The following is a 24079-nucleotide window of genomic DNA, read 5'->3' on the forward strand; positions in this document are numbered from 1 at the left end:
GAAAGGCTTTGTAACATGGGAACATGTAAAAGACAACTGCTTCTCCACGTATTTCCAGTGTGACATTTTACTCACCGGTCTCAGAATATATATACATACAGAGGACAGGAATTAATATGTGGCGGGCCAGTAGATAACAGGCTCCAATTAAGACGCCAGTCGTACATTACAATAGCCGTGGGATTTACAAAGGTGGGGGGAGGTCAGAAGTGGGATATCTCGCTTACCTCTGCCCAGGGGTCGCAGCCGGTCAGTTGCATTAGGGGTATATGTATCTCACATTGCATCATACATGCATCTCCTATTTGGGGTGCTGGGGGGGTTCTGTATCACGGCTCCCCCTTTTCAGTGATGCGATCGGCATACACAGTCTGATCCTTAACCGATCGGCTTGGGGATGACCGAAGTCTATGGGGTTGGTACAAGTTGCGTTTGACGACTTAGTCCATCGGCATTACCATTTTATTTGCCGGGTCTGTAGTGGATGGTGAAGTCTAGAGGTTGTAGGGCTAAACTCTACCACAATAATCTGGCGTTGTCTCCAGAGACCCGATTAAGCCACACTAGGAGATTATGGTCCGTTAGGACGGAAAACTGTCGTCCATACAAATATGGTTGTAACTTCTTGAGTGCCCATACTACTGCCAGGCGTGCACTCCTTCTCGATGGCCGCATAGCTTACTTCCCGGGACAGTAGTTTCCGAGTCAGGTAAGCTACCGAGTGGTCTTGACCGTCCGGCCCGACTTGTGTCAGCACTGCCCCCAGTCCAAACAGAGTCTGTATGAACAAGGAAACGTTTAGTTGGATCGGGTGCGGCCAATAGAGGGGTATTTGTGAGGGCGTCCTTTAGCTGGCGGAAGGCTTCCTCACACTCGGGGGGGTCCAGGTTACCTGGCGGGGAGGTTCTTACGGGTCAGATCAGTGAGGGGCTTGGCTACGCTGCTGTAATTGGGAACAAATTTCCTATAATACCCTGATGTCCCTAGAAACGCCATGACCTGGGTTTTAGTGCGGGGGGTGGGCCATTTGGCTATGGCCTCAGTCTTGGCTGGATCTGGTCGCTATTTCACACTTCCGACCCAATGTCCTAAATACTGAACCTCTGCTTTGCCCACGCGACACTTGTTGGGGTTCAAGGTGATTCCGGCTTTGTGGATCCTGCCCAATACTGTCTGTAGGTGATTTAGATGCTCATCCCATGTCGCGCTGTAGATGGCGATGTCATCCAGGTAGGCACAAGCATAGTCCTGGAGACCATGCAGAAACAGGTCAGCCAGCCTCTGGAAGGTCGCAGGGGCATTCTTCATTCCGAATTGCATAACTCGAAACTGGAATAAGCCGAACGGGGTAACAAATGCAGACTTGGAAACAGCGTCAGGACTTAGGGGGTGTTACAGAACAACTCAGCACCCAGAATATGTTGTGCAGTTATATGTATGGATAATAGGTTCTATGTGAGATGCATGTCCCTAATGCATCAGGCATTCCCCTTTTGTCCGCCCTCCCCCCATCTTTGTAATTTCCACAGTAAACATCGTCAGGCTCCGGCCACCTGCGGCTTTTGTAATGCATGTCTGGCCTGCCGCTTTTCTATTGGCCTGCCCTCTGTATCTGTGTGATATATTCTGTGCCCTGTGAGTAAAGTGTTGTCCGACTGGAAATACATGGAGAAGCAGAGATCTTTTATATGCGCCAATGAAAACAAGGAATTCCAGCCAGCATCATTCATTCAGACTCCAGCCAACGCAGAGCGGACCTCCAAAAACACGGGGCGGTACTGAAAGAGGTACCCGAGATAGGAAGACCCCGTTACAGTGGTGGCAGACAGCGGGATTTGATACCCCTTCTACAGGAGGAAAGGAATGAATGGAAAATAACTACCAGAAGTTAAAGAGGACTACATTAAAAGATCTGGTGGAAGCCCGAGGGTTGATCGCCATCAACAAAACAAAAGCGGATTTGATAGCAGCCATCATGGAACAAGACAGTGCAGTGCCCCCCCAATGTGAACGTGGAGGAGACCGAATTCCAGAGGGAGGTAAAGAACAGACTGGCGTTCTATGGCCAAAACCCTGCAGTAGAGATCATACGAGAGGTGATGGCTGATGTGCGTACTGATCTGAAGGAAAAGATGGCCGAGCGGACCAGGATAGAGCTAGCCAAGATGGAGATGGCAGAGCGGACCAAAGTGGAGCTGGCCAAGATGGAGATGGCAGAGCGGAGAGAAGAGAGTCAGCGAGCCGGGGGAAGTCTGGCCTTCGACCAGGTACCGTCAACAGTAAGCCACAAAAAGATCCAGTATAATGCCTTCCGACAGTTGGGGAAGGCAGAGGAAGACATTGATGGCTTTCTGCAGGACTTTGAGCGGCAGTGTGCCCTTCATCAAATGAAGCCGGAGGAACGGGTTCAGATTCTGGCCAGCAAGTTAACAGGCCGGGCAGCGGACGCCTATCGCACGGTACCTGATGAGGACTGTATGGACAATGAACGGATCAAAGAAGTGATCTTGGCCCGGTATCGCTGACACCAGAGGCATACCGCGAAAAGTTCCGCGGACTTATAAAACACGTAACCGATAACCACGCTGAATGGGCCTGTAAATTACTACAGTCACTGCTACAGTGGGTACAAGGGAGCCAAGCAACCACTAAGGAGGACGTCCTCCAGCTCTTCCTGTTAGAACAATTCTTTAATGGACTAAACCCCGAGACACCGGAGTGGCTTCGGGACAGGCGGCCAATGACTCTTGAGGAAGCCGCTCGTCTGGCCAATGAACATCATGATGCCAGGAGGCCGCAGTTCTCCGGATCAAAGGTGGTCACTAGGGGCCCGCCCATGGACCAGGAAGGCCCCAAACCACCGAAGATTGTAGGGGGACCAGCTAGAAACCCGGCCTACCACAGTCCCCCTGGGGCGCGATGCCACACCTGCCGTCAGCTGGGCCACCTGCAAAGACAATGCCCCAACCGGACTCAGCATACCCAGTGGCCAAAGGCGGGAACAGCTACCTTCAGCCGGGCTGCTGTACACTGCTACCAAGGTGAAGCTGACCCGGCATTGGGGGCTACGACTAACCAAGGGGTGGAAGAGATGGAGGAAGTGCTGCATGAAGTAGACCCCGTGCAGGCAGCCCGGGCAGATAATCGACAACAGCATCGACAGGTCGTGTGGGTCAATGGGAAACGTATGCAGGGACTAAGAGATTCCGGGGCAACTTTGACCCTTGTGAAGCCTCATCTCGTCAGGGACCAAGAGAAGACGGACCGGACAGTGGCAGTCCGTGTAGCAGGGGGAGCTATACATCGACTACCCACTGCCAGGATTCACCTGAACTGGGGAGTCGGGGATGGCCTTGTTGAGGTCGGCTTGATGGAGGATTTGCCTGCGGACGTCTTGCTGGGAAACGACTTGGGGCCCATGTTGTCTGCATTCTCGGTGGCCCCTCTGGCTGAGACCTATCCTGTGACCACCCGGAGACAAGCTCGAGCTGCGGAGGCGGAATCACACTCAGAGGAGGCCCAGGTAAGACATCCCAGCCCTGCACATATTCCCATAGCCAGACACATTTCTTGGGCCACCCCAGATGAATTTAAGAGGGAGTTACTTGAGGAGCCTTCATTAGAGGGATATCGTGGGAAGGCACAGGAGGGGAGAGGAGTACTAGAAGGGGAACAGTTTGTATGGAAGCAGGGACTCCTCTACCGGATCACAGAGCAGCACCACACAGGGACGAGCCCCACTATAAAACAACAGCTGGTAGTTCCAAAGAAGTATAGGCTGGAGCTACTGCGAATCTCTCATGATATACCCTTGGCCGGGCACTTCGGCGTCAGTCGCACCAGGCATCGTCTGACACAAAACTTCTTTTGGCCGGGGGTAACCTATGATGTTCGTCAGTACTGCCAGACCTGTGACAGTTGTCAGCGCATTGGCAAGACGGGGGATCGATGCAAGGCCAAATTACGCCCCCTCCCGATTGTGGAGGAACCATTTAGCCGAGTAGCGGTCGATCTGATAGGGCCGTTAGCCAAACCCAGTCCGTCCGGGAAAAAGTATATATTGACAGTGGAAGATTATGCCACACGGTATCCAGAGGCGATTGCGTTACCTAACATACTGGCAGAGACGGTGGCGGCCGCACTGCTCCAGGTGTTCTCACGGGTTGGATTTCCCCGGGAGATCATCTCGGACCAGGGTACCCAGTTTACAGCAGAGGTGACCAACTGTGGAAGCTGTGCGGCGTAAAGTCCATTAGAAGCGCCCCATACCACCCGCAAACCGATGGGTTGTGTGAACGCTTTAACGGGACATTAAAACAGCTCATTGGGACTTTTACCAGGACCTACAGGGACTGGGAGAAATTCTTGCCACACCTCCTGTTTGCCTATCAGGAGGTTCCCCAAGAATCCACGGGGTTCTCCCCGTTCGAGCTGGTATACGGGAGACGGTTAAGGGGACCCCTAGACTTGAACACTGCTGGAACACTGGGAAGGGGAGGGCCTCATAGAAGGGGTACTGTTGTGAGTTCATTTTCCCCTTCACCATTAAGGTCTGATGAACTCCCTCTTCTGGTGAAGGAAGGTAGTGAGGCTGATTACCAAGCACCTGAGCAGGATGATGATGACTGGGTGACGGGAATTGCTGACTGGATATAAGGCAGCCGACGCCCTTCTGCCTTGCTGGTGATTTCTCTGAGGGATTCTAGGAGACCAGTCTGATTCCTGCTCCTCAAAAGCTAAGTTTTCTGCTCTGCCTTTTGCATTTGTGTTTTGGTTTTGTTTTGCCTTGTTTTTCTGGATTTCTGCCATTCCCTGCTGGGGTGAGCTGAATTCCTTTTTGCTCTGTCTTCAGAAAATACCTGAGTACTGATTTAGTCTTTTTGAAGCCTAGCGTCTTCAGGGCCTTTTTCCGATCAGTCTGTTGGCTCTTGTTTTGATAGGGTTTTTGTGGATTGCAGACAGCAGCTTTTATATCCTGTCCTATTTAGTTAGGCTGAGCAAATGATGGGGCCCAAGCTATCTTTCTATCTGTGTTAGTGTTTTTTCATCTTGCTTCACCATCATTATATGTTGGGGGCTGCCTATTGCTTTGGGGTCTGCTCTGGGGCAGTTTAGATTTCCCTTTCTGTCTTTAGGCTATTTAGTTCTCCGGCTGTGATCGAGGGGTCTAGGGCACCGTAGGAACCCCCCACGGCTACTGCTAGTTGTTGTTGATAGGTTCAGGGGTCTGCAATCCGATAGCTGTCAACTTCTCTGGTTTTCTGGACTTAGCTAGTATTTCTGTTTTTGCCTCCTACGGTGACTCATTCACAACAGGGTACCTATTGTACCCTATGTGCTAGAATTCCAGGACCTCCTACAGGAGCTGACTCAGGCTGTACGTGAGAACATGCAGGGGACCCAGGGGCTCCAGCGCATATGGTACGATCGGAGGGCCAGAGAGCGCACTTTGGAAATAGGACAGAAGGTCCTGGTGTTAGAGCCCACTAAGCAGAATAAGTTTCAAGCTGCATGGCAGGGGCCCTACCAGGTAGTGGGGAAAATAGCCGACACAACCTATAATGTCGCAGATTGTGACGACCCCAGGGTTATCCGCATGTTCAACGTGAATATGCTGAAGCCCTACCGGGAGCGCCCTGAAGAGGTAGTGGCCATCTGTGCACCTGAAGCAGAGCATTTAGCCGGAATTCCCTTGCCGGATGTCTTAGGGGAAAGGACTCAGTCTAAAACATGGGACAAGGTACACTTGGGTGAAGACCTAGGCTCCCGGGAGAGACAGCAGGCGGAGGAGTTGTTGAGGCAGCGACAGAGGATGTTTTCAGAGAGACCGGGGTACACTCGCCTGGCACAACACAAGGTTGAGACGCAGGATCAGACCCCCCCCTGCGACAAAACCCCTTCCGCGTCCCTGAGTCTGTTCGAGAAGGGATGCGACAAGAGATACAAGAGATGTTGCGTTTAGGGGTCATTGAAGAGTCAGATAGTCCCTGGGCATCCCCCGTAGTGTTAGTGCCCAAGAAGGATGGGACTACACGGTTTTGTGTAGACTATTGTAAGCTCAATAAGAAAACAGTGACGGATGCATACCCCATGCCGCATGTGGATGAGTTGTTAGACCGGCTGGCGGGGGCAAAGTATTTGACCACCATCGATCTATGCAAAGGCTACTGGCAGATTCCCCTTAGTCCTGACGCTATTCCCAAGTCGGCATTTGTCACCTCGTTCGGCTTATTCCAGTTTCGAGTTATGTCATACGGGATGAAGAATGCCCCGGCGACCTTCCAAAGGCTGGCTGACCGGCTTCTGGATGGTCTCCAGGACTATGCTTGTGCCTACCTGGACGACATCGTCATCTACAGTGCGACATGGGAAGAGCATCTAAATTACCTAGAGACAGTATTGGACAGGATCCACCAGGCCGGAATCACCCTGAACCCAAACAAGCGTCACGTGGGCAAAGCAGAGGTTCAGTATTTAGGGCATTGGGTGGGAAGTGGGAAACAACGACCAGAACCAGCCAAGATTGAGGCCATACCCAAATGGCCCATCCCACGCACCAAAACCCAGGTCATGGTGTTTCTAAGGACAGCGGGGTATTACAGGAAATTCGTTCCCAATTACAGCAGCGTAGCCAAGTCCCTCACTGATTTGACCCGTAAGAACCAACCCCGCCAGGTAACCTGGACCTCAGAGTGTGAGAAAGCCTTCCGCCAACTAAAGGACGCCCTCACCAATACCCCTGTATTGGCCGCACCCGATCCAACTAAACGTTTCCTGGTTCACACATTCGCTTCTATGTTTGGATTGGGGGCAGTACTGAGCCAAGTCGGGCCGGATGGCCAAGAACACCCGGTAGCTTACCTGAGTCGGAAACTACTGCCCCGTGAAGTAAGCTATGCGGCTATCGAGAAGGAGTGCCTGGCGGTAGTATGGGCACTCAAGAAGTTGCAACCATATTTGTATGGACGACAGTTTTCCCTCCTAACGGACCATAATCCCCTAGTCTGGCTTAATCGGGTGTCCGGAGACAACGCCAGATTGCTGTGGTGGAGTTTAGCCCTACAACCTCTGGACTTCACCATCCACCACAGACCCGGCAAACAAAACAGTAACGCCGATGGACTAAGTCGACAAACGGAACTTGTACCAACCCCATAAACTTCGGTCATCCTCAAACCGATCCGGTGAGGATCAGACTGTGTATGCCAATCGCGTCGCTGAAACATGGATTTTTGTGAGTACTCACCGTAAAATCCTTTTCTCCGAGACGCTCATTGGGGGACACAGGTACTGTGGGTGTATGCTACTGCCATCTGGAGGCTGACACTAGGCAATACAACACAAGGTTAGCTCCTCCCCCGCCACATACACCCCCGCCCTGATTGCGGGCGGAAACCAGTTTAGTGCAAAAGCAGTAGGAGAGCAATAACCATTAGCCTTAATGCAGTAAACAATATGTCTGGCAAAGGACCACCCTGACATTCACCACAACATACACATTAATCAAATAAGCAAGAGCCAACAGGCTAACAGGGTGGGTGCTGTGTCCCCCAATGAGCGTCTCGGAGAAAAGGATTTTACGGTGAGTACTCACAAAAATCCATGTTTCTCCTTCGTCTCATTGGGGGACACTGGTACTGTGGGACGTCCTAAAGCAGTCCCTGGGTGGGAGATTGACTCACCTGTCCAAGCTCCATGCATCCCTTGTTTAAAGGTGCATTACCGCTGCTTGGAGAATCCTTCTACCCAGGCTCGCATCCACCGAAACCTGAGTATGGACAATGTAACATCTAGTAAACGTGTACAGGCTGGACCAGGTTGCTGCTTTGCATACCTGCTCCGCCGCCGAAGCGCCCAGGAGGTGCCCACTGCCTGAGTAAAATGCGCTTTGATCCCTCATGTAACCAGCGCCCCTCTGATGCGATAGGCCTCTTGAATAGTTAAATGGATCCCTCTGGCTATGGTCGATTTTTGAGGCAGCGAGTCCCTTCCTGGGCCCTTCAGGGAGCACGAACGGCGCATCCGTCTGGCGAAAGGGTGCTGTCCTTGACACGTACCTCCGGAGAGCTCTTACCAGGCCTAACGTGTGCAGCGCTTCTTCCACGCGATGCACTGATACCGGACAGGACGAGCGCAAGACAATATCCTCTTTGATATGGAATGAGGACACCTCTTTGGAAGAAAAAAGGGGGGAGCTGACTTAAGCACCACCTTATCTTGCGGAAAGCGAGGAACGGTGCTCTGCACGACAGCGCCGCCAACTCCGACAATCGTCTAACTGGGGTGCCGACTACCAAAAATACCCCCTTCCACAACGAAATGGTAAAGGAAAGACCTGTAGCGGCTCAAAGGGAGCTTCCTGCAGAACACTCAGGACTAGGATAAGGTCCCCGGTGCCCACTGGCGCCTTATAGGGAGGTACTAGATGAGAGACTCCCTGGATGAAAGCCTTTACCTGCATATTAGTAGCCATTCTACACTCGGATAGGAAGGACAATGCCGATATCCGACTTCTAAGAGAGCTCGGGCTAATCCTGCATCTAGGCCCGTCTGGAGAGAGGCCAAGATGCCGGGAATAGAGAATGTCTGGGGCGAAAGACCATGCTCTCGATCCTAAGTAAAGAACAACTTTCAGGAGTAACAATAGACTCTCGCCGAGGTATGCCTCCTGGCGCTAACCATTGTAGCGCCCACCTCGTGGTGAAAACCCCGCTTGAGCTAGAATCCAAGATTCAACGGCCATGCCATGTAACCCAGGGCCCCCCCGAGTTCGGGTGGCAGATCGGTCCTTGGGACAGCCGATCCGCACACTGCGGCAATCGCCACTGGATGTCAGTGAGCCGCTGTATCGGATCTGCATAGCATGCCCGTCAGGGCCCATCTGGTGCCAGCAGCTCTACTGGTACCCCTTCTACCTTGATCTTTCTGATAACTCCTGGAAGCGATGGCAACGGAGGAAACAGGTATGGAAAGGCGAAACTGGTCCCCTAGTAGAACCAATGCCTCCACCCCGAACACTCGTGGGACCCGTGCCCGAGCAACGAACACGGGCACCTTGGCGATCATTTTGGACGCCATCAGATCTACATCTGGTGTCCCCCATCATTGCAAATATGCTGAACAACCTCGGGGTGCCGGGCCCCTCCCCAGCCACGACCTCCTGTCGGCTGAGGAAGTAGACTGCGCAATTCTCTACCCCTGGGATGTGGCCCGCCAAAAATACCGCTGGATGTTCTCGGCTCACTGCCGGACGTGTCCCGTCTCACGCATGGTTGTCCTGCTGCGCGTGCCCCTTTGATGATTTACGTAAGCCACTACCGTGGCATTGACTGACTGACTCCGAACGGGTGGTTCGGCTAGGAAGTGCCGAAAATACTGCAGCGTCCGCTGGACTATACGTATCTCCAACAAGTTGACCTGGAGGCGTGCCTCCTGTCGCGACCATTGGCCCTGAGTCCTGTAGTGATGAAACATTGCTCCCCAGGCCCAGGAGGCTGGCATCTGTTGTGACCACTAGCCAGTGCTCTGGGGAAAAAGGTTTACCCTGAAGAAGCGAAGATCTGACCGTCCACCACTCCAGTGACTATCTGATCTGAGAGGATAGCTGGCACCGCTGATCGAGGGCAAATGGATTCTTATCCCAATCTAACAAGAGAGCCTGCTGTAGCGGGAGAAGGAAGGAAACTGGGCAAATGGAATCGCTTTCCTTGCTGCCACCATCTTCCCCAGCATCCTCATCCCGAAACGAATGGAGCGAGGAACTGGCTGCTGGAGCTTCCGGACTCCCTGCTGGAGCGGTACGGCTCTGTCTTGAGGAAGACTCACCAACCCTCGGGAGGTATCGAAGATCATTCCTAGGAAGAAAATCCTGTGGGTTGGGACAAGGTATTACCTTTCCCTGTTGACCAACCATCCTAAGCGGAATAGCGTATTTTAGCGTAACGCTGACATTCTCCTTGCATGGTCAAAAAGAGGGACCCTTCACCAAGAGGTCGTCTAAGTATGCAAGACGACTATGCCCCGAGAGTGTAAGACGGCCCTCACGCCTATGCAGGTAGGCATCCTAAAAACCGACTTAGGCTATGTATTCTCTCTGCACCATGCCCGATATAACCAAACGAAGCTATTCCATCCTGAAATGTGTGACCCTGATGAACTTGTTCAGGCGCCTCGGGTTCAAAATCGTCCTGACTGTCCCATCCCTTTCGGGGACTGTGAAGAGATTGGAATAAAACCTCTGAGCCCTCTCGAGCTCTGGTATGGAATAATGACCTGTCGTCCTGGAGTGACCTGACGGCCTCCCGCAACGTCCCTGCCCTGGACTGTACCTTGGGAAGTTGGGCAGACCAAAAACCGTCTTGGGGGTTCCTCAAACTGTAAGGCGTACCCGTAGACACCAGTTTCGTCCCCTATAAGTTGTGTGCTAATTCGACCCAGAATGACGAAATAAGAGCAGGCGCCCGCCTGCCCTGTTGATGTCGCCCATAATGCTCCCCGAGTCATTTGGCTGGGGGTTCATGGCACCTCTCGACCTGGCGGGCGCGGAACCCTCCACTGGATTGGGTCTACATGAGACCTGTCGCTCCCTGTTCTGGCTGGGGCGACTTGGACCGGCCGAACTGGCTGCCGCCGTCCCCCCGGAGTTGCGAAAGACCCGAAACTATGTCAGAAACTAGGAAAAAAGGTTGCCTGATCTTCTGCTGTGGAAGGAAGCTGCTCTTTCCTCCTGCCGCGTCAGAAATGCACTGATCCAAATCTTTCCCCGAACAGGCCCTTAATAGGGTACGGAAGTCAGAGACCTCTTGGAAATAGAATCCTCTCGCCAAGCCCTTAACAAAAGGGGATCTCCTAATGGCTACCGCGTTAGCGGCTGCCAATGCTGCACAATGGGCTGCATCCAAGGAGGCATTGATCAAGTAGTCTCTGGCCATAGGAATCTGAATTGTGACCTCCGCAGGCAGGTCTCTATCCCGCAAAGCCTTATTCACTGACTCAGACCATGACATCATGGCCTTGGTTCACCCTGTTGTAACGCATGACCCCAGACCTGCTAGCGCGGGCAGGTCTCCCATTCGGGTTCCGGCCAAGGCTCAAGTTGCTTAGCGGCAGCCACCTGACGAATGCAGTCACGCTCGGCCTAGAATGGCGGGTGGCACCGCAAAGGAGGGGGCGAGCGCTGAAGCTGACGCTGCAAACACACTAATCGAGCCAAGCTCTCAATGAGCCTATCAGAGGGATTCTTAATGGACCTCGAGGCCAGACGAAATACTGGTGGATCCACCACTGGTGATTCCGTCGATCTCTTTTTTTTTTTTTTTTCTCTCACAGAGTTCAGGGGCAAATGGTTATCTTGCCTCCATAGTCCCTGACTCCTTCAAACTCTGGGTGAGTGCCAAAGACTCCGTGCGGACGCCTGGCCTGTCTAAAGGCTACTTTATGGCTCAAGGCCAGGGTAACTTCATTCTCTACCCCCAAGGCTTGCTTGACAGCTCCATTGAGACTGTCTATTCCGGATATCCAGGTCCGGCGGAGCACCTGAGTCCCAATCCACACTCTGCCTGCTCCCAAACATAGGTGACAGAGAGTGAAGCTGAACTCCCAGATGCCAAGGCACCGGGCAACCCGGAAAGACCTCTGTAGGTGCGTTCCTTTGGCATCTGTTTGGCATGTGAGCGGCCCCTGCAGGCCCAGGGTTCTCGTGAGATGGAGGACCCTTCTCCGGGCATGAAGAGTCGATCGCCTTTGTAAGCGACGCCATAGTGATAGCCTTCCGGAGGATTTGGCTCTCTGGACTCAGCTACCGGAGGGGGGCTCCTGGGCACGTTTGGGCTTAGGTCTCCCATTTGGGTCCTGGCCCTGGCTCAGGCTGCTTAGCAGCCCAAGCTCCTCTACAGGAGATGTATGCAGCGTAAAAAACAAAAAAATAAAAAAGTGTGTGCTTTACCCTCCGTGGCCATATTGCATGAGCCAGGCGTTTTTACTCCTCGCTTTTCCTTTTTTTTTTTTTTTTTCTTTTCCAGAGAGGGAATGGAGAGGGGGGGGGGCAGGGGGGCACCCCCTGCGTGTCCAGCGTGCACCTGCAGCTCAGCTGCGCCTTACCCACTCCTGCATCCTCCACGCCACCGCTCCTGCGTCCTCCACGCCACCGCTCCTGCGCACCTACCCTCGGGAGGTATCGCTCTGGGGCAGGCCGACCACCCTACCTCCCGCGGCCTATCCCACCCCGAAGCCGGGGCCTCAATTAATTCGGCGCCTGCCCGGCTTCAAGGGGCGGGCCGCCGGAAGTGACATCCCGACAGAGGCGGGACCTCCGCCGCGGCCTAGCTCCGGCCAAAGCCGCGGGCTCAATTTTACACCATCCGCCCGCGGGATGCGGCCGAGGATGCCGCAGCGGCGCAGCCGCAAACGCTGCAGCAGCGCGACTGCTGGAAGCGCCAGGCTCCGCAACAGGAGTGGTCGGAGGTGGCGGCGGAGGTGGTGGCGACGGGCGCCAGCTTACCTGCAGGAGGAAGCACCGGGAAGGATTTGCTGCACGCTCCCAGCACACCGCTGCTGAGTCCGCATCGCTCTGCCCAGGAGCCCCACACACACAGCCGGTGATTCGCGATCTCTGACGACTCCACCAGATATACCGGGGAGGAGAGGGATGGTGGGGGATCCAGGACGGTGTAGGCACCCTAACTCCGTCCAGCTTCAGCCGAGGAGAGGGACCGTCCGCCGCCTTGCAGCACCTCCGTCTAGCGTTGGTGGAGCAGTGGGGGCCGCACAGACTAGTCTTGTGCCTCTGTGCAAGCCCATGGTTTCAATACCTTGGGATGGACAGGGCTAAGTCTGGCATCGTGTCCCACGTCGCGGGAGAGGAGACGTGGAGGCGACACTCTCACGTGGTCGCCCGTTGATGGTTTGGGGAAATCGGATCCTTTCAATAGGATGCGTTGCCCCTGACTTATCTTCATAAAATAAAAAACAAACAAAAAATTGATGTCTGGGGAAAAGTCCCAGAGATGTCCCTCGGTGCGGGAAAGGATACGCGGAGACGATACTCAACGCGTGCTCGCCCGTTGTTGGTTTGGGGAGATCGGACCCTTTCAATAGGATCCGTCGCACCTGTCTCATCTTCATAGTAAACTAGAAAAAAATAGTCTGGAGAGATCCAGACTGTGTGTGCCTCCATAAGACACTCAGCAAAAAACTGGTTTCCGCCCACAATCAGGGCGAGGGTGTATGCGGCGGGGGAGGAGCTAACCTTGTGTTGTATTGCCTAGTGTCAGCCTCCAGATGGCAGTAGCATACACCCACAGTACCTGTGTCCCCCAATGAGACGAAGGAGAAAAGGGGGAGCCATGTTACAGAACCACTCAGCACCCAGAATATGTTGTGCAGTTATATGTATGGATAATAGGTTCTATGTGAGATGCATGTCCCTAATGCATCAGCATTCCCCTTTTGTCCGCCCTCCCCCCATCTTTGTAATTTCCACAGTAAACATCGGCAGGCTCCGGCCACCTGCGCCTTTTGTGATGCATGTCTGGCCTGCCGCTTTTCTATTGGCCTGCCCTCTGTATCTGTGTGATATATTCTGTGTCCTGTGAGTAAAGTGTTGTCAGACTGGAAATACATGGAGAAGCAGTGATCTTTTATATGCGCCCATGTAACCAAGGAATTCCAGCCAGCGTCCTTCATTCATACTCCAGCCAACGCAGAGCGGACCTCCGAAAACACAGGGTGGTACTGAAAGAGGTACCCCAGCTTGGTAGACCCCGTTACAGGGGGATCTGCCAATAGCCGTTGCATAGATCGATGGTGGTCAAATACTTTGCCCCCGCCAGCCAGTCTAACAACTCATCCACAGGCGGCATGGGATACGCATCCGTCACCGTTTACTCATTTAGCTTGCGATAGTCTACACAAAACCAGGTAGTCCCATCCTTCTTGGGTACTAACACTACGGGGGATGCCCAGGGACTGACTCTTCAATGACCCCTAAACGCAACATCTCTTTTATCTCGTCGCATCCCTTCTCGTACAGACTCAGGGACGCGGAAGGGGTTTTGTCGCAGGGGGGTCTGATCCTGGGTCTCAACCTTGTGTTGTGCCAGGCGGGTGTACCCTGGTCTCTCCGAAAACATCCTCTGTCGCTGCCTCAACAACGCCTCCGCCTGCTGTCTCTCCCGGGGCCCTAGGTTTTCTCCCCAGTGTACCTGGTCCCATGTTTTACACCGAGTCCTCTCCCCTAAGACATCAGGCAAGGGGAGTCCTGCTAAATCCTCTGCTTCGGGTGCACAGATGGCCACTACCTCTTCAGGGCGCTCCAGGTAGGACTTCAGCATATTCACATGGACCACGTGGATAACCCTGGGATCGGCACAATCTGCGACATTGTAGGTGGTGTCGGCTATTTTCCCCACTACCTGGTAGGGCCCCTGCCATGCAGCTTTGAACTTGTTCTGCCTAGTTGGTTCTAACACCAGGACCTTCTGTCCTATCTCAAAGGTGCGTTCTCTGGCCCTCCGATCGTACCATACGCGCTTGCGTCGTTAGGCCGCCTTTATGTTCCCATGTACAGCCTGAGTCTGCTCCTGTAGGCGGTCCCGGAATTCCAGCACATAGGGCACAATAGGTACCCCTTCTATGGTTCCCTCCCCTTCCCAGTGTTCTCGCACTAAGTCTAGGGGTCCCCTTACCCACCTCCCGTATAACAGTTTGAACGGGCAGAACCCCGTAGATTCTTGGGGCACCTCCCGATAGGCAAACAGGAGGTGTGGCAAGAATTTCTCCCAGTCCCTGTAGGTCCTGGTAAAAGTCCCAATGAGTTGCTTTAATGTTCCGTTAAAACGTTCACACAACCCATTGGTTTGCGGGTGGTATGGGGCGCTTCTAATGGACTTTACGCCGCACAGCTTCCACTGTTGGTTGGTTACTTCTGCTGTAAACTGGGTACCCTGGTCCGAGATAATCTCCCGGGGAAATCCAACCCGTGAGAAAACCTGGAGCAGGGCAGCCGCCACAGTCTCTGCCAGTATGTTAGGTAACGCAACCGCCTCTGGATACCGTGTGGCATAATCTACCACTGTCAATATATACTTCTTCCCTGATGGACTGGGTTTGGCTAACGGCCCTATCAGATAGACCGCTACTCGGCTACATGGCTCCTCCACAATGGGGAGGGGGTGTAATTTGGCCTTGCAGCGATCTCCCCTCTTGCCAATGCGCTGACAACTGTCACAGGTCTGGCAGTACTCACGAACATCATAGGTTACCCCCGGCCAAAAGAAGTTTTGTATCAGACGATGCCTGGTGCGACTGACGCCGAAGTGCCCGGCTAAGGGTATGTCATGAGAGATTCGCAGTAGCTCCTGCCTATACTTCTTGGGAACTACCAGCTGTTGTTTTATAGTGGGGCTCGTCCCTGTGTGGTGCTGCTCTGTGATCCGGTAGAGGAGTCCCTGCTTCCATACAAACTGTTCCCCTTCCAGTACCCCTCTCCCCTCCTGTGCCTTCCCACGATACCCCTGCAATGAGGGATCCTCAAGTACCTCCCTGGGGTGGCCCAAGAAATGTGTCTGGCTATGGGAATACGTGCAGGGCTGGGGTGTCTTACCTGGGCCTCCTCTGAGTGTGATTCCACCTCCGCAGCTCAAGCTTGTCTCCGGGTGGTCACAGGATAGGTCTCAGCCAGAGGGGCCACAGAGAATGCAGACAACATGGGCCCCAAGTTATTTCCCAGCAAGACGTCCGCAGGCAAATCCTCCATCAGGCCGACATCATCAAGGCTATCCCCGACTCCCCAGTTCAGGTGAATCCTGGCAGTGGGCACTCGATGTATGGCTCCCCCGGCTACACGGACGGCCACTGTCCGGTCCATCTTCTCTTGGTCCCGGACGAGATGAGGCTTCACAAGGGTCAAAGTTGCTCCAGAATCTCTTAGTCCCTTCATACGTTTCCCATTAACCCACACCACCTGTCGATGCTTTTGTAGATTATCTGCCCGGGCTGCCTGCATGGGGTCTACTTCATGCAGCATTTCCTCCATCTTTTGCTTCCCTGGATTAGTTCTAGCCCCCAATGCCGGATCAGCTTCGCCTTGGTAGTAGTGTACAGCGGCCCGGTTGACGGAAGCCGTTCCCGCCTTTGGCCACTGGGTACACTGAGTCCGGTTGGGACATTGTCTTTGCAGGTGCCCTAGCTGATGGCAGGTGTAGCATCGCGCCACAGGGGGACTCTGGTAGGTCAGGGTTTTAGCTGGTCCCCCTACAATCTTCTGTAGTTTAGGGACCTCCAGACCCATGGGAGGGCCCCTAGTGACAGTCTTTGATTCTGACAACTGAGACCTCCTGGCATCATGATGTTCATCGGCCAGACGAGCGGCCTCCTCAAGAGTCATTGGCCGCCTGTCCTGAAGCCATTCTTGTGTCTCGGGGTTTAGTCCAGTAAAGAATCGCTCTAACAAGAAGAGCTGGAGGACGTCCTCCTTAGTGGTTGCTTGGCTCCCTTGTACCAGGATCAACAATGCAGAACAGCTGCATTAAAAATAGGCTGAACTAGATGGACATAAGGTCTTTCTTCAGCCTTCAAAACTATGTTACTATGTTACCCACTGTAGCAGTGACCGCCATAGTTTACAGGCCCATTCAGCGTGGGTATCTGTTACCTGTTTTATAAGTCCGCTGAACTTTTGGCGGTATGCCTCTGGTGTCAGCGCATACCGGGCCAAGATCACTTCTTTGACCCGCTCATAGTCCATACAGTTCTCATCAGATACCGTGGGATAGGTGTCCGCTGCCCGGCCTGTCAGCTTGCTGGCCAGAATCTGAACCCAATCCTCCGGCTTCACTTGATGAAGGGGCCATTGCCGCTCAAAGGCCTGCAGAAAGCCATCAATGTCTTCCTCTGCCTCTCCCAACTGTCGGAAGGCATTATACTGGAATTTTTTGTGGCTTACTGCTGACGGTATCTGGGCGGAGGTCAGAGCTCCCCTTGCTCGCTGACTCTCCTCTCTCCGCTTTGCCGTCTCTATCTTGGATAGCTCTATTGTGGTCCGCTCTGCCATCTCCATCTTGGCTAGCTCTATCCTGGTCTGCTCGGCCATCTTTTCCTTCAGATCAGTACGCACATCAGCCATCACCTCTCGTACGACCTCTACTGCAAGGTTTGGGCCATAGAACTCCAGTCTGCCCTTGTCCATAGCTCGCTCGTTGGCGCCAGCAGAAAGCAGACGACGAGAAATGGACGTGGACGATCTCGCGCGATCAGCAACAGCCAGCGGGGGAGCCGGTGGGAGGTAATTATCACATGTAGTGATATCGCTGCTGCGCCACAAAATCGGTGACGAGCTAGCGATATCGCCATGTTGTGAACTCATTTTCTGGTCTGCCTCTGGTTTCTGGTGAAGGAGCTGGTTGTGTTGACAGAGGAGTCGTGAGTTCTCTTTCCGGGCTCCCTCTGCTGGTGGCAGGAGGTAATGAAGTTGATCTAATTAACAGAGACCTGCCACCTGATAATGAGGACGAGGATTGGACATCTGGAGTCTCAGACTGGATTTAAGACAGCCGACTCCCTTTTCCCATGCTGGTGATTTTTTCCTGCCTCCTGAGGTTCTAGTTTCCAGTTCAGTTCCTGCCTTCTCAAGCTAAGTGTTCTCTGCTATTTTTCACACTTGATTTGGTTTGGTCTATTCAGTTTTTGTGTGCTTAGCCAGCCCCGGCTGGGGCTGTGCTGAATTTCCACTCTTATGTCACTGTATGTGCCAGTTTGCTTTTCGTCCCTTATTAGATTGGCCTCTTTTTGCTCTGTTCTCAGAATATGCCAGAGTGCTGATATAGTGGGAGAAGTCTAGTGACTTCAGGGGTTTTTTGCTATCAGAAGTGTTGGACATTTTTGCAGGGTTTTTTGGCGTGATTGCAGACAGCATCTTTCCTTTCCTGTCCTTTCTAGTTAGTGAGGGCCCCATGATTTGCTCAGCCTATTTTCCTACCTGTGTTTGTGTTTTCATCTTGTTTCACCGTCAATACATGTGTGGGGGCTGTCTATTCCTTTGGGGTCTGCTCTGGGGCTGTTTAGATTTTCTCTTTTCTTGCTTTAGGCTTATTTAGTCCTCCGGCTGTGTCGAGGCGTCTAGAATCATCGTAGGTACGCTCCACGGCTACTTCTAGTTGCTGTGGTTAGGATCAGGGGTCTGCAATCCGCTTAGTTTCCGATCTCTCTGGTTTTCTGTGACTTAGCTTGGTTTTGTTTTCCTCCTCGGTGACCCAATCATAACACGCTATGTGTAAAGCCCCCTTAAGACGCCAGACGTACATTACAATAGCCGCAGGTGGCCGGCGACCCTCGATCATTTACAAAGGTGGGGGGCGGTCAGAAGTGGGATCTCGTTTACCTCCGCCCAGGGGGTCGCAGCCGGTCGGTTGCTGCATTAGGGGTATGCATCTCACAATGCACCTATCATACATGCATCTCCTATTCAGGGTGCTGGGGAGTTCTGTAACACCCCCAGATACAGGTCTCGAACGTACTCCTATTATATACGTAGGGGCGAGTATCACTGTGGGTCTACGAGAGGAGCCTGTCGTCACCTCCAGTCCCGCCGTACGACTACGAGGACCCCCTCGTCACCTCTAGTCCCACTGAACGGCTGTGGGTCTATGAGAAGACCCCCCTTTGTCACCTCCAGTCCTGCCGTATGGCGGATCTATGAGAAGACCCCCGCCGTAACCGCCAGTCCTGACGTACGGCCGCAGGTCTATGTGAGGACTCCCCATCAATGCCTGCCCTCCTATACCACCACGATTATATGAGATTACTCCATGTCACCACGTTTCCAGATACACTTGTCCTGGGGCTTGTAGATTGTCAAGCACCTGTCTCAGCTTGGCATTGCTCCTCACCCATCGCCTATGGCCGCTGCTCACTGCTATACTCCACCTTGGGTTTTAAATGCCCGGCGAGTCTCCCAAACATGTCTTCTTAGGCCTTTAAAGGCTAGTTTGGACACACCTTTATGTCCGAGAGTTAATCAAAAACTGTGTCCTATAGTCCTGCATGAACTCTGACTTCATCCAAGTCCTCGGTTCCTGCTGTTTCCTCAAAGTTCTATGAGAACTTTTTCTCCAGCCGGATAACTCATCCCGTGCTGTCTGCTGCCTGGACCATTACTGAAGTCTGTGCAATACCTGCACCTGCTGTTACTGGAGACTGTTCACATTACCAGTGCCTGCGTCACACCTGCTGTCCTCCTGCTTCTGTGTTCCAGCATTGGTAGATTGCCTACTCTTCACATTACCCAGTTTCCGAGTCCTCATGATACCACGGACCTGACTGCCTGCTGTGCCGATGCTTGAGGGCCGTGTGCTTTCGCTGACTGGCGGTGGGTGGTTCATTCACCAGGTGAGCCCAGACAGCAGCACCCCCAGAACTTCATACCCGCTACCCCATGAAACTGAACATCAGTGTGACCCAAACCCCACACCTCATCACAGTGAGATAGGAGAAGGCCGTGCACAAGGGTCACACCGCTAGTGAAGTGCCCCCATACCCCTAAATGATTCCATCAACCGCCCGCAACACACTGTGCCCTATATACAGGAGGTCAGCGGTGGTTACAAGAGGTAGAGATAGACCCCCCCTGCTTAGCCCAGCACACGCCGTGCGTCAGCCCCCAATACATATCATATAGTCCCCTCCCCCTGCACACGCCGTGCGTCAGCCCCAATACACATCATATTGCCCCAACCACCCCCTGCACACGCCGTGCGTCAGCCCCCAATACACATCATATTGTCCCCTCCTCCTGCACACGCCGTGCGTCAGCCCCAATACATATCATATAGTCCCCTCCCCCTGCACACACCGTGCGTCAGCCCCCAATACACATCAAATTGTCCCCTCCCCCTGCACACGCCGTGCGTCAGCCCCCAATACATATCATATTGTCCCCTCCCCCTGCACACGCCGTGCGTCAGCCCCCAATACACATCATATTGTCCCCTCCCCCTGCACACGCCGTGCGTCAGCCCCCAATACACATCATATTGTCCCCTCCTCCTGCACACGCCGTGCGTCAGCCCCCAATACACATCATATTGTCCCCTCCTCCTGCACACGCCGTACGTCAGCCCCCAATACACATAATATTGTCCCCTCCTCCTGCACACGCCGTGCGTCAGCCCCCAATACATATCATATAGTCCCCTCCCCCTGCACACGCCGTGCGTCAGCCCCCAATACACATCATATTGCCCCCTCCCCCTGCACACGCCGTACGTCAGCCCCCAATACACATCATATTGCCCCCTCCCCCTGCACACGCCGTGCGTCAGCCCCCAATACACATCATATTGTCCCCTCTCCCTGCACACGCCGTGCGTCAGCCCCCAATACACATATTGTCCCCTCCTCCTGCACACGCCGTACGTCAGCCCCCAACACACATCATATTGCCCCCTCCCCCTGCACACACCGTACGTCAGCCCCCAACACACATCATATTGCCCCCTCCTCCTGCACACGCCGTACGTCAGCCCCCAACACACATCATATTGCCCCCTCCTCCTGCACACACCGTACGTCAGCCCCCAACACACATCATATTGTCCCCTCCTCCTGCACACGCCGTACGTCAGCCCCCAACACACATCATATTGTCCCCTCCCCCTGCACACGCCGTACGTCAGCCCCCAACACACATCATATTGTCCCCTCCCCCTGCACACGCCGTACGTCAGCCCCCAATACACATCATATTGTCCCCTCCCCCTGCACACGCCGTACGTCAGCCCCCAATACACATCATATTGTCCCCTCCTATAATGGATAGTCCCCTTCCCCCCCCCCCCTACTGGCTGGATAGTGGATTGTCCCCTCTCCCCCCCTACTGGCTGTATAGTGGATTGTCCCCTCTCCCCCCCTACTGGCTGTATAGTGGATTGTCCCCTCTCCCCCCCTACTGGCTGGATAGTGGATTGTCCCCTCTCCCCCCCCCTACTGGCTGGATAGTGGATTGTCCCCTCTCCCCCCCACTGGCTGTATAGTGGATTGTCCCCTCTCCCCCCCCCTACTGGCTGTATAGTGGATTGTCCCCTCTCCCCCCCCCTACTGGCTGTATAGTGGATTGTCCCCTCTCCCCCCCTACTGGCTGTATAGTGGATTGTCCCCTCTCCCCCCCTACTGGCTGGATAGTGGATTGTCCCCTCTCCCCCCCTACTGGCTGGATAGTGGATTGTCCCCTCTCCCCCCCCCTACTAGCTGTATAGTGGATTGTCCCCTCTCCCCCCCTACTGGCTGGATAGTGGATTGTCCCCTCTCCCCCCCTACTGGCTGGATAGTGGATTGTCCCCTCTCCCCCCCTACTGGCTGTATAGTGGATTGTCCCCTCTCCCCCCCTACTGGCTGGATAGTGGATTGTCCCCTCTCCCCCCCTACCGGCTGTATAGTGGATTGTCCCCTCTCCCCCCCTACTGGCTGGATAGTGGATTGTCCCAGCATACACTGAATATTCGTGGATCAGCGCATTTATAATGAGAAGGGTGAGTAGTAGGATTATAATCTTCATTAGCACACCCATCCCAGGACGATGGTACGGTCAACATTACATATCACACATTGGACACACTGCATGGACTGCACCACTATGCACTACCTAGGGGTCAGAGTCATAGGACAGTGACTCTCCGGCGATCTTCCTCTCGGCGTCACTTACCAGGGGACGAAATGACGGAGGAGAGCTCGGGACACAGCGGCCGGTAACAGAGCCGTCATCCTGTAGCTCCACTGGTCCTCACCAAGGTCACTTCACTTCCGGCACCGAAGCATTGTGGGAGTTGTCGTGTCCGCAGCAGGAGGCGGGCGGCGCGGGGTAGTGGCTGACGCTACGTGTGACTGGTGGGTGACCGCCGTCATCTCCGCAGCAGTCACGTGGTGAGGCCGCTGTGGCAACTGTCAGCCAAAACATTAATACTCCTGACAGGAGTGCGCGCGGCCGGCCGAGACGTCGCCACATGGGCCACAGCCGCACACTGCCCCCTACCGGCTGACGGCGGGCGGCCTCCGGCGTGCTTCACTTTCTATCTATCTATCTCTCTCTATATCTATCTATCTATCTATCTATCTATCTATCTCTATATCTATCTCTATATATCTATATCTATCTATATCTATCTCTATATCTCTCTCTATATCTATCTATCTCTATATCTATCTATCTCTATATCTATCTATCTCTATATCTATCTATCTCTATATCTATCTATCTCTATATCTATCTCTCTCTATATCTATCTCTATATCTATCTCTATATCTATCTCTATATCTATCTATCTCTATATCTATCTCTCTCTATATCTATCTCTATATCTATCTCTATATCTATCTCTCTCTATATCTATCTCTCTCTATATCTATCTATCTCTATATCTATCTCTATATCTATCTCTATATCTATCTATCTATATCTATCTATCTCTATATCTATATCTCTCTATCTATCTATCTCTATATCTATCTATCTCTCTCTATATCTCTCTCTATATCTATATCTATCTATCTATCTCTATATCTCTCTATATCTATCTCTATATCTATCTATCTCTCTCTATATCTCTCTCTATATCTATTTCTATATCTATCTATCTCTATATCTATCTATCTCTATATCTATCTCTATATCTCTCTCTATATCTATCTATCTCTATATCTCTCTCTATATCTATCTATCTCTATATCTATCTATCTCTATATCTATCTCTATCTCTATATCTCTCTATATCTATCTCTATATCTATCTCTATATCTATCTATCTCTATATCTATTTCTATATCTATCTATCTCTATATCTATCTCTATATCTATCTCTATATCTATCTATCTCTATATCTATCTATCTCTATATCTATCTCTCTCTATATCTATATCTTTCTCTCTATCTATCTATCTATCTCTATATCTCTCTATATCTATCTCTATATCTATCTCTATATCTATCTATCTCTATATCTATTTCTATATCTATCTATCTCTATATCTATCTCTATATCTATCTCTATATCTATCTCTATATCTATCTATCTCTATATCTATCTCTATATCTATCTATCTCTATATCTATCTATCTCTATATCTATCTCTATATCTATCTATCTCTATATCTATCTCTATATCTATATATCTATCTCTCTCTATATCTATATCTATCTATCTATCTATCTCTATATCTCTCTATATCTATCTCTATATCTATCTCTATATCTATCTCTATATCTATCTCTATATCTATTTCTATATCTATCTATCTCTATATCTATCTCTATATCTATCTCTATATCTATCTCTATATCTATCTCTATATCTATCTATCTCTATATCTATCTCTATATCTATCTCTATATCTATCTCTATATCTATCTATCTCTATATCTATATATCTCTATATCTATCTCTATATCTATCTCTATATCTATCTCTATATCTATATATCTATCTCTCTCTATATCTATATCTCTCTATCTATCTATCTATCTCTATATCTCTCTATATCTATCTCTATATCTATCTATCTCTCTCTATATCTCTCTCTATATCTATTTCTATATCTATCTATCTCTATATCTATCTATCTCTATATCTATCTCTATATCTCTATATCTATCTATCTCTATATCTCTCTCTATATCTATCTCTATATCTATCTATCTCTATATCTATCTATCTCTATATCTATCTCTCTCTATATCTATATCTCTCTCTCTATCTATCTATCTATCTCTATATCTCTCTATATCTATCTCTATATCTATCTCTATATCTATCTATATATCTATTTCTATATCTATCTATCTCTATATCTATCTCTATATCTCTCTCTATATCTTATCTATCTCTATATCTATCTCTATATCTATCTATCTCTATATCTATCTATCTCTATATCTATCTCTCTCTATATCTATATATCTCTCTCTATCTATCTATCTATCTCTATATCTCTCTATATCTATCTCTATATCTATCTATCTCTATATCTATTTCTATATCTATCTATCTCTATATCTATCTCTATATCTATCTCTATATCTATCTCTATATCT

The 24079-nt window shown here is 51.6% G+C and overlaps 1 protein-coding gene across 2 annotated transcripts in view; it reads right to left on the reverse strand.

Annotated features, from left to right (window-relative positions):
• The window catches only part of ACADVL (acyl-CoA dehydrogenase very long chain), a 50415-nt gene extending 28471 nt beyond the window's left edge, over positions 1-21944 (reverse strand). The window contains exon 1 of one of the 2 annotated variants that reach the window (XM_073564063.1): positions 21695-21944. In XM_073564063.1, coding sequence (XP_073420164.1) covers positions 21695-21753 — 59 coding nt within the window. In that variant the 5' untranslated portion in view covers positions 21754-21944. The remainder of the gene's footprint in view (positions 1-21694) is intronic. The other variant, XM_073564064.1, reaches the window with a different exon arrangement.
• Positions 21945-24079: the final 2135 nt, after the last annotated feature.

This window comes from Dendrobates tinctorius, unplaced genomic scaffold, assembly GCF_039654945.1.
Source record: "Dendrobates tinctorius isolate UK_male_01 unplaced genomic scaffold, ASM3965494v1 ptg000424l, whole genome shotgun sequence".
In the NCBI taxonomy this organism is placed as follows: Eukaryota; Metazoa; Chordata; class Amphibia; order Anura; family Dendrobatidae; genus Dendrobates; species Dendrobates tinctorius.